The sequence below is a fragment of the Halictus rubicundus genome, chromosome 8 (assembly GCF_050948215.1).
Source record: "Halictus rubicundus isolate RS-2024b chromosome 8, iyHalRubi1_principal, whole genome shotgun sequence".
NCBI classification, from domain to species: Eukaryota; Metazoa; Arthropoda; class Insecta; order Hymenoptera; family Halictidae; genus Halictus; species Halictus rubicundus.
In genome coordinates this window covers 11,395,029-11,406,323 of record NC_135156.1, presented here as the reverse complement: position 1 = coordinate 11,406,323, position 11,295 = coordinate 11,395,029, and the positions used below count along the sequence as shown (strand labels likewise).

The following is an 11,295-nucleotide window of genomic DNA, read 5'->3' as shown; positions in this document are numbered from 1 at the left end:
TTTAGTCGGCTCCTGCTTTGTACAATTCTTGCGGACGATTTTATTTCGCACGAAGTGCCAATAATTAGACCGCGCGGATTTTAAACTTAATGTTACGATTAAAGTAAATTTAGACTGCGGACTAAGGCAAATACGAAACGGTGAAGACATTCGAACGGTTTAAGAATGATGTTCTATTCTCTGCAAGTTATTAACAATTTTAAGGGAGGAGAGGCATTGTTATTCGAACCCATTGACACAGACATTTTATATTGTGCATAACGACCGGCAGTCTACTAATTATGAAGAATAGAAAATAATTGGTTACGAAGTGAGTCCGAGAAGGAGAACGACGAAAACTAATGAAGATACAAGTAAGGATCACACCGTACCGCTGATGTAGAAAAAAGATTTCTCCCAATTCGATTTTCCACGGCATCGATTTCCCGTTCCGCAGCCTCGAATGTTGTGACACGTTTTAATTTGAGAGCGCGATTTAGGCCCGGGGTTCGTTAATCCCTAATGCCGGGGTGTATCAGACGCTCGAGGGTCTTCTCTCGGGCAAAACGCGTCGTTAAAATTCATAACGTTCTGTTGAAAATAATTAGAGTATAATCTCGTCAGTGGTTGTAATTGCAGAGCGTCGAGGACGTTTCAAAAATTCTGGAATTTCTGTCCACCGGATAATTTACGGTTTTAACGGGCTGCGTTCACAAAAGGCGTTAAAAACTCGCAAGCTTTCCTTTTTACGGTGATTATTAGACTGCGGATCTCTATGCGATAAAAACATTTTTCGCATCTACTGCAAGAAATAGAAGTACAAAGGTCTTTCTTCAAAAGGACTTATTTCTACGCCTAATGTTAATACAAATATCGGATCAAAAATTGGATACGAAGTATGGTTTGTAGTATAAAGTTTGTCCGTGTACTACGTGCACAATCGAAAAGTTACAAAGCACATGGACAAATCCCTACACCCCACACCATGCAAACAACAATCCCCATTAATTTTAGTCCACTATGCCCACAGATACACCCGTTCCAACGTAAACCATGTACATGTATAACGAAACCATCGCCCAGCGTCTCCAGCATCTTCAGCGCAAAGTTCCTCAAAGTTTGCCAGTCGCATAGAACGAGCACGAACATCCTCGCCCCGGAGCAGCAACAATTCATTTCCCACATCTGACTAATTGTCGGGTACTCGATTAATCGTTCGCTGTCGGTTCAATACCCGTCCGTTGTTCCGATCGTCATCGTTGCCGCGAATCGGCCCCGTTGCCTGAACTGCCCCGGCTGATCCAGGTCTATTCAGGGGTGTTCTTCGGGGGTGCTCCACTAAAACACAATATCGCGGGCCAAAGGGTTCGAAAACCGGGCAAACAAAAACACAGAGAAAAGGAATATCAGCCGCGAGCTAGCCGGAGCCGAGCCGAGCGGAGACTTGCATTCGCAAGCTTGCACTCTCGGAATCGTAATCTCCGGCGAGACAAAGCCGGCCATTGTACCGTGCCCCCGCGATTCTCACGGCACTTCCATAGAGATCGACCTTGGCAATAGCTCGATAGGGACGCAAAAACATCAACGGAGATTCCCCAGGCGGATCTGGGGCTCATTCGAAATTCACCGGGAACCGGTGGGCGCGGGGTGGGGGGGGGGGTGGATTCGACCGAAAGGCCGGGGGGTGGGAGCTGCGAAAAGATTTCGTCGCTGAGGGCAATCATTAAACGAGGACAACGGGGTTTTCATACGTGCACGGCCGAAGATATGCGGCTTCCTCGAATGGCCGAAGGTGCGGATGGCAAGGTGATGAAAAGAGAGAGGTTAGGGGAGAAAGGGGTGGGCGCGTCGTTGGCGGCGGCGGCGGCGGCGGCGGCGGCTATACTTAAATTACCTAGGAAGCATCGCCGGCATTCATACGTGGGATAAGCATTGTCGTCCCGTGGGGATTGTCTCACAGACACCTCGCTGGCACATGCTTTATGTCAGGCGGAGGGTGAGCGGAGTATAGCCCCGGTGCAAAAGGGGTGGCGCTCGGGGGTGAGCGGGGGTGGCAGTCAAACCTTTATTAGGTAGATAACCGAGATGCGAGGCTGCGTTATATAGATGCCCATCCACGCTGAGCTGCCTCGTTTTACTCACTTCAATGCTTAATGGAATTGAGTTCTTGTAAGCGCCCGGCTCTCCCCGACCACCCCCGTGTCCGCCCCCGCCTATTTTCGCCACCCTTCGAGGCCAGGCGGAGGCCGGGGGTGTCGAAGGGACGGCATAGACGGAGGACATGAGATAATTGGTATTTTGTCTCGCCAAATCCTTTGTATCTCGAGTTTTAATTGACTTCGAGATTTTTCAATACCAATTTGCACCCAGCTGCATACAGACAGCGGCACAGGGGTGTGCGAGAGAGGGCGGGCGGATTGTGTGCGTCTGTGCTCGGACCCTGCACAACGACACCTAGAACCAGGACCGACGGAATGGCGACCGTTCGAACAGAGTTTTTCCTCCACGAGCCGGAAGAGAGTCCGGCTCCTATCCTCTTTTCCCCTATTTCTCGCGCCTCGAATCGCTTCCTCCCTCTGTTTACCGTTCTCTTATTGGCGTCGACGAACCCCCGGCTTCCAACCCCCTCCAACGCCATCGACGCGACTTTAAATGCGATTTTGGTAGTAATTGGTTCAAAGGGGGAGAGGATTTTATGCCGCCTCGCGGAACGATTCGTAATGAAAGCGTACCTTCACACTTTCTGCGCCACCTCTCTACCAGAAATGGGAGGCAGAATTGCTTGGCTAGATTTGCAAATGAATTTTGTTATTATTATACTGAGCGTAGCGAATTCGGATTTGCAAATCGAAAGAAGGTTGAAAGAACACCCACTTTGAAGTACTTTGTTTTCATGGAACTTCTGAGTGTCTGATGTTTTTTCTATTTTCTTTAACAGTACTAATTTAATAGCACAAGAATAGAACAGTTTACTACAACAATGCTCTTGTAGCCTTCTTTCGTCTTGAAGAGTCTAACGAAACTCGATTTCCCAGATTACAATGAAAATTGCTTTTGTGTTTGGGAATGTGTCCACGGGGTGTCATTGTTCGAGTCACTGGAAGACTGCGGACTTTATGACAAAAATGTATGAATGAAATCTAAAACGGTTGAAACATTTGATCTTTGTCATACAAACGGGGATCGCCCAGGTACAACGGATCACCCAGGTACCCTAAATATTAAGGGACGGGAGCATTAGACCTGACGTGATTCATAGCAGTCAGGGAAAATGTGAAAATGTTCGCAAAAATGTGAATAAAGAACATAAGATCAGGAAGAAGAAAGAAAGCGAGGATGTGTTATCCAAAGGAAAATGTAGAACTGATAATGAAAGAAGTGTATGAAGGGAAAACCATTGCACAATACACGCACAGTAATATAAACTCCTTCAGTGTTGTAGGAATAGAATATTTTGAAACTGTATCTATCCTTTGTTAGAAAGTCACACGACGAGTATACAATACAAGTAGGGCGATAAATACACTAGATTGCCGTATTCCAAATTCCGTATCGCAATCGTGTGTGTTGGTAATAATATCGTAATTCGTGTCGCCTAACTTTGTCGTCTCGTGGATTTCGTGGTTCTGCCTCGTCCGATCCACGGGAGCGTCCTTTTATCGGCAAGCCGATCAACGTGACAACGTCTTTTTCGAATTTTTTTTCGTTCAACCGACGCGACGCCCGTCGATCGTCCCGCGGGCGCTAACGTTTTCTCGGGCGTGCCGCGATCACAATATTGTGTCGCTCACGCACGCACGCACACACGCTCATTTTCGCGGGGTCTACATGCTTAGGAGAGCCCGCGAACGTGTGTCAGCTGTTATTGTCGTCGGTGTACCTTTCTTTTCGCGTTTCTTTTCGAGCCTCTGGATTCTCCTGTCGATTGGCGCCTGCCTCTTACAGTATTCAGCAATATAAAGAAAAGAAATAAACGTCTAAATATTAAGTCGTCCCATAAGTTCGTGCCGTGGATATGTTTGTATTGTTCACCATTGAACAGTATTTTAACGAAAAACCGCAGAAATTTTGTAGTGACGGTATAATGTCTTTGCCAAAAAGGTCGGAAGATGTTGTGGAATGAAAGGGTGATTACATATTTTATTCTTATAATTTGACCCTTAGCACTCGAATGGTGACTGTAAGGCACCACTAGAAATTGCGGTATCATTATTCAAAATATTTTTTACATTATTAAGGTTAGTATCTAATAAATTACTAAACATTTCAGTATTGTACGAGTAAGTTGCACCATTTTCGTATGTATAAGATGAAAAAAAAATCTATAGAAGGGCAATATTCTAGGTCGGAAGAAACGTTTCGTTTTGGAGTCAAAATAGCTTCGAGTGCAAAGGGTTCACACTAGAACTACCGAGCCCTAAACGTGACTTAGACTTATCCCTTTCTAATAACAACAAGATTGAATTTGCTCAGATTTCGTATGATTTCTATGGTAACTTGTACTCTAAAGAAGAGATGTATTAAAAAATTTCTCGTGAAAACGATTTTATAGTTTCAGTAATCGTGAAAGAGGAAATCATCCACCAGTCATTCTGACTGGTTCGGTAGTTCTAGTGTTAAATGGTACAAGAGTAAACGGCACGAACTTATGGGACGACCTAATAGCTCCGGTATCTTGTAGTCGACGCAACGTTTCTGTCCTGCGATTAGAAACAAATATCGGAGGGTGGTTTCAATCGGTCGTTAGAGATTCACCCCATCCGAAACGGTTCCGAAGTGCGTAACGTTGCGAGGACGCCGGCCCGGACCGAGGTTCCCGCTCGAAAATGCAGGAAGCTTAATCGATTATTTGAAAACCGAAGTAAGGAGACACCAGCGCCGAGGCGTACGCGCCTCCGCGACAACAAAAGCACAAACGACTAATGCAGTTCACCGACAGAGAGAGAGAGAGAGAGAGAGAGAGAGAGAGAGAGAGAGACAGAGAGAGAGAGAGAGAGAGAGAGAGAGAGAGAGAGCTTTTATTCGTTCGCATTGCTGAATGTCCTTTGGGAGTCGAGGGCGCGGTGAGTCGAGATTGGGAAAGGGGCACAAGCCGCCTCGCTCCTTTCGCCGCTGTTGCTTTCTATTCTAATCCAAGTGCCAGTCGTCGAGAGATTTTTTCCATTGTTCCCCAGATTTCCCACAGGAAAGGAACCGGCAGATTTCAACCCCTCATTGTTTCAACGACGGGGAGAAGAAAACGAAGAAGGACCGGGGACCGACATGCGAATTCTGATTAATTACTCGACGGAAACGAGCCGCGGATTAGTACCAAGAAAACGGTGTCAATCAGCAACCCCTCCCTTCTTACTTCGTTATCTTGCACTGGCTTCACGATTGGTTCCCTTGAGAAACGATAATTTTCTTGATTATTATCTCATTATTATTTTCGGATTATTATTTTTAATTTTTGATATAAGAATTATAAAGTCGGAGAATAGAATGGTTTCATATTTGAAGATTGCATACGTTGCTTGTCAGAAAACTAGTGCAATTATGAGTCGACTGAATTTCGTAAAGTGCAAGCAGAGGTATTATAATACACGTATTACTATAACAAGTCTACACTATTTTCATTTTATTTTTACCAGAAGAAATTCTGTAGATTGAAGAAAATTTCCCTTTTATTGCATTAATACACGAACAAAAATTTTATTCAGTTAAAGAACGTTTCTTCTGAAAAACTGAAATAACAACGTGCACAGAAGTTCTTCAATATCCAAATGAATCAAATAAAAAAAAAAAAAATAAAAACAAGTTCCTGTTTACCACTTTTACAGATTGGCAGTTCTAAACCAGTAAGAAAAATGTTGACGCTTTTACTTACTTAAATAAGAACGTGCAATTCTCGATCTTCAGTCTCCAAACAAAATAGAATAAATAAAATCTCCACCCCTGTCCAGGATAAATCCTAGTGCCGTTTACCACCCTCAGAGGCAATAGCAACGGGGGTGTTCGAGTAAAATCGCATCTCGCAGGCTCGCGAAGTTCGTAGGAGTGGATTCTGCGGAAAAGATCCTTGACCAAGAGTCCTCCCCGTCCTTGTTGGAAAAGGGGGGTGCAAAACAGGGGTGTCGGAGAGAGCGTAACCAATTATCCCTAGATATCGCGCCGTCGGCGGTGTGCGCGGCAGAGTACGGGAACACAGAGAGCTAGTCAATAACGGGTTGCCTATACGCTATTTGTACTTCATCGTATCGAGGTAATCGATAATAATAATTGCAGCCGCCTCGCGGTCTCGGAGGTAGCAGCAGCAGCAGCAACAGCAGCAGCATCAGCATCGGCGGCGGTGTCAGCCAGCAGCAAGCAGCATCAGCGACAGCAGCCCTCCTCAGTATGGCACACAGGGGTTGCTGTTTCTGGTCGGTGTGCAGGCGTCACTTAGTGGGGAGAAAGGGTAGAAAAGGTAAGCGAGCTCGGTGGCAGCCTCGACGAATAGCGTGAAGAGGGTCGGTTTGTGGGCGCGGCGTTCGACGCTCTGCGTCGGTTCCGCCCTCGAAATTCCGTCGGAGAGAGACTGCCGACCGTGGAGAGAGGGGGACAGACTGACAGCTCGGGAAAGAGAGAGAGAGAGAGGACGAATGGCAATTCCTCGAGCAGGTCGTGGACCGGTCCTACGGATAGTCTACCAGTCCACGCTCAGTCTACACCGGCACTCCATACGAGCACGTTCGGCATTGACCGCGCGCACGTTATTTGACGCATTCGTTCCGTCGGTTCCTTCCATGCGTCACCCTTCTGTCTTCTAAACACGGTGTGCCCCCCAACACGCTTCTTCCTCGACAAACGGAATTTTAATATTTCAGTGGATGAATACATTGACGAGGACTAATATCAAGCGCGACACACGTCCGCTCGCGAGTGCGTGAAGTTTGCGATCGACGTCCAAAAAGTGCCAAAGTTGGATCCCCGGCTAGAGTCGGTGAGCTATTGGGACCCCGATCAGTTTATGATGAACAACGCGGTTGCCATGATGAGCTCTCACCAACAGCACGCCAGCTACGGGTTCCTGTCCGGCATGGACTTGCATTCTGTGCACCACGTGAACCAGGACATGAACGTGGGAGGCCAGCAGATGCCGATGTTGCAGGAACAGCACATCAAGCGACCGATGAACGCGTTCATGGTGTGGTCGCGGATCCAAAGGAAGAAGATCTCGCTGGACAACCCGAAGATGCACAACTCGGAGATCTCGAAACGGCTCGGCGCCGAGTGGAAACTGTTGTCCGAATCTGAGAAACGGCCGTTCATCGACGAAGCGAAGAGGTTAAGGGCCATGCACATGAAAGAGCACCCGGACTACAAGTACCGTCCACGAAGGAAACCCAAGGTGTCGGCGTCAGGGCCAGGAGGTTCCGGGAAGGGTGGCCCGATGAGCCCCGGTGGTTTCCCCAGCTTCCCGTTACCGCCATACTTCGCCGCGCCGGCTACCCCAGTGCCTCATCATCATCATCATCACCCGCACCCTCTCGACTACCCTCCCCTGCCGCCATACTTCGGCTCCGCCTTCGACGCGGTTCATCTGAGCAAGCTGGTAGCTGGCAGCAGCGGATCCGCGTCCTCGCCGTCCAGCGCCGCTGCGGCTGCGGCTGCGGCCGCCGCAGACGCTGCCAACAACAACGCGGCTTCCGCAGCCGCAGTTGTCAGCAGTTTCTACTCCGGGTTCTACTCCCCGCCGAGTACACCAGGTAACAGGTATATTCCAACTTCACCTTTTTTTTTTTTTTTAATACTAACCCGACTAACCAAGGACGGCTACCGTAACCTGCTGTAACCCGTAGCAACCACGCGGGGAACGGTTCTCAAAATTTTAGAAACACCGGGTCACAAGCAGGAATTGAAAACGGCTTGAAACAACTATTTCCTATACGCATAAGGCATGTGCTTGCTTAGCTTCCGAGCTATCCGCGAAAAACTGGCCGCACCACTACAGTGAATTCTGCCTGTACTTGTGCGTCTGTGACCGTGTACGCGTCAGTATGGGTTGCGAGCCGGCGAACGCTTCTCCTCTGTTTACGAACAAGCCTCGTGCGAGCTTAAAGGTCTCGTGCATAGTTGCATGTCATATATATTTTTAGTTGCTCTTATCAGATTTGTTTAGTTTCCGAGATATTCGCAATTAGGGGTCTGTCGATAAGGGATGCGATTTTTGATGAATTTGTTGAATAGCGATCTCACCGATTTGAGGTTGGTTGGGGTTAGATCGCGAGGGGATACAGAGCTGCAAGGCCGGCTTGGCTATACTATACAAAAATCCATGCGAAATGAGGATTTCGTGCCACCTTGTATAAGCAGTTGTGCACAGGATCTTTAAACTCGCGCGAGCCCTCTTCATAAACAGAAGAGAAGCGGCCGGCGACTATAGCAACCAATACCGAGTCGTTCGCGGTCACACACGCACAACTACAGGCAGAAGTGTGCCAGCAATTCTACCAACACTAGTGCAGGAGTGTTTTGCGAATATGTCGGAAATTAAGCGAGCGCATGCCTTATACGTATCGGAAAAAGTAGTTGTTCTACAGTTCGACCCGGTTCTGAAAATAATTGTTTAAAACAGTTGTACAATAAAGGTTCAGATCGAAACGGTTATGACAAAATTTCAAATAACTGTTACGAAGAACCGAAATTTCCAGCTTATATCGGTTTCGATTCTATGCCGGTTCCAAACAATTATTTTTTCGATTCTTGTGGCTATCGAATCGATTCTAGCGTCAAACTTTCCGTAATTAATATGTCGAATTAGTATAACTGCATTTTATACGTTTTACGAAATAGTTAGGAGAAAGTAGAAACATTAATACAGGGTGTCGAAAAGGTAATGATCAACCGTTCTAGGGGTGAATCTAAACCTCTGGATCGGTGGACATTTATAATAGAAGCTTGCCGCTTTTATAACGAAGTAAAATTGAATATTATTAGAAGATTGTTTTGAAAAATTTGTTTACATCAGCACCTTCCACTCATCGAGAAAAGAAGAAGTTTGGGAGGAACCGTATGTCCAAAACAAAGTTTTTGCAAAATTTATCTGTGTGCAGTTACACGTATAGACAAAAGCCTACTACTACATACATTCTATCTATTCGTGTCAGTGAGGCAGAACAATCGTGTGCGTACCTTGAGACAAACGACGTTATGTAGTGGTAGGCATTCGGGATCTCGCACACCCTTACATATAAGGCATTCTTTGCCCATTATTGCCTTACATGTATACAGGGTGTCCCATTTTAATCAATAAATGCGATTATCTCCAAAACTATGCGGTATTTAAGAAATTGTTCTATATGAAATTTTTTCTATTTCGCGGGGGATGTAGTCCCGCTAATTTGTTTGTAGGTGTACGCACGAAGGACACATGAAGGTCATCTTTATTTCTTTCAATCGAATCATATAATTTTATCTGCACTATTACGTACATCTCGGTATCAGAATATAAAAGTAAAAGTACAAAACCAGACTAAAAATTGACCAAAAAAAAAATGACCATGCCCCCCCCCCCTTCGAAAAAGTTTCGTACGGAACATTTTCTCAAACGAATAGAAACGAATCGTTCATATTATTTAAAACTGATTCGTAGATGAATTCAACTGATTGGCACCAGAGCATAACTATAAATAAGAAAAGAAGTTGAAACTTCGTACTCAAAATTCGCTGTTAGCGTGGGTTACAAATGGTTACAACTGCGCGAAAGTTTTTCGCTGATAACCCGCTCGCGCCGCGTTACCGTTGGGCACCTAGTAACCGGTTACTACGTGGGTTACAGCGAGTTAGCGAGGACTGAAACTGATATTCGGGTTTTTGTTTTTGACCTCTGCCAGGTAAGCCGTACCACAACACGGCCTCGCATCTGGGACAACTGTTTCCCACCGGACACCACACGGTAAACGCAGCCGCGCCTCATCCGCCCCTCATGTTCTCACCCTCGTCGACCACCGGATCTGGAAGCATCGTCACAACCACCACCAGCAGCCCCGGAAGCAGTCGAGGAACCACTCCGATACCATCGTCGCATCAGCAGGTCGGCACACCGACGAACGCCACCACGCTAGACCTAGAACAGCTACGCAGACCTGTCTCCGTGATATTTTAGACACGCTCGGTGAAATAGCTACCGAAGGCAATCGAGTCCTGACACGATGTAGGTGAGTCTTGCTAGGGGGTTGATGATCGTTTTCGTTGTCGAATTAGCGGGCGGAGATCCGGACGGTGCGAGCGAAGGACGTACTTCGGCGGAGACTTGTGTCGGTTTCGTTTACGCTTGCCGCAGTGCAGCTTTTCACAGACTCTGTACAGGTTTATTGGCTACGTATTGACCGATCGACAATATGAAATCAATGGTCCCTCATTGTGCGGGGACTCCGACGAGTCTGGGCTTTTGTTACTATTTTAAAATAGCGGAGACTGCCGTCCCGTTCGTGCGGGACGCGACAATGCTTCTGGAAATAGTTCTGGGGAATCGCAACCGAAACCGAGACCGATGCTCGCCTCTTCCTTGGAAGAACATGTTACAGTCATGATTGTTAAAGCTTTTCGTATACGATCTTAATATAGTATTATTGGACTTCTGTTATTTGTTTGTAATTGTTCGTCGTAACCTTCGCGTAACACTCGTTGACGTTAGAAGTAACTAATCAAATCGATAACGAGATTCACCCGCGATTTCTTCCTCTACAATTGAGGCGTTCAAATCGATTATGCAACTTTCGAGTTTTGTTACGTTTATTTACCAAAAAAGAAAAAAAAAATTATGATAGGCGCGTAAGTTTTTTCCATTTAACCGAGCATTTACTTACATGGGATGCGAGTCCCACCGAGTTGCAAATTACTCTACGTAGTGTAGAATATGTCTCGTAAAAATTTCAAAAATAGAAGTCTGGAAGAACACTTACAATAAATTTCCTTGATATAATTAGACTTAATTGAACACCATTGGAGGATCTTTTAATGCTGAATACGCGCTGTTTCGTCGATGTTCTTTGCCATCGATGTTGTGGAATTAATCGATTTGACGAAAGAACGGCTTAATTATTGCAAGCACTGTCCCAAAAGTTTGTTTCGTTTTCAATGAATGCACTCGACGCGAATTCAGACTACAGCTCTGTCTAGAGAAACGGCAGCAATATTTTTATTTTGAGAATAGGGAATTTCTGTCACCTCTTCACATTTTGAAGTTATTCTTTCGACACCGTTCTCATTTTACGGTAACCATAAATTCTCGGCCCACTCGAGTACCAAGTCAAACCAAATAGGTATCGATGATTCGAAAAACGGCAGAATCCG

At 46.1% G+C, this 11,295-nt stretch overlaps 1 protein-coding gene across 1 annotated transcript; it reads left to right on the top strand.

Annotated features, from left to right (window-relative positions):
• The first annotated feature begins 6,664 nt into the window (after positions 1-6,664).
• Positions 6,665-10,833, top strand: LOC143356291 (uncharacterized). Its single transcript, XM_076791849.1, has 2 exons — positions 6,665-7,706; positions 9,834-10,833. The coding sequence occupies exons 1-2, from the start codon at positions 6,968-6,970 to the stop codon at positions 10,103-10,105; spliced, it is 1,011 nt and encodes a 336-aa protein (XP_076647964.1). The 5' UTR covers positions 6,665-6,967; the 3' UTR covers positions 10,106-10,833.
• Positions 10,834-11,295: the final 462 nt, after the last annotated feature.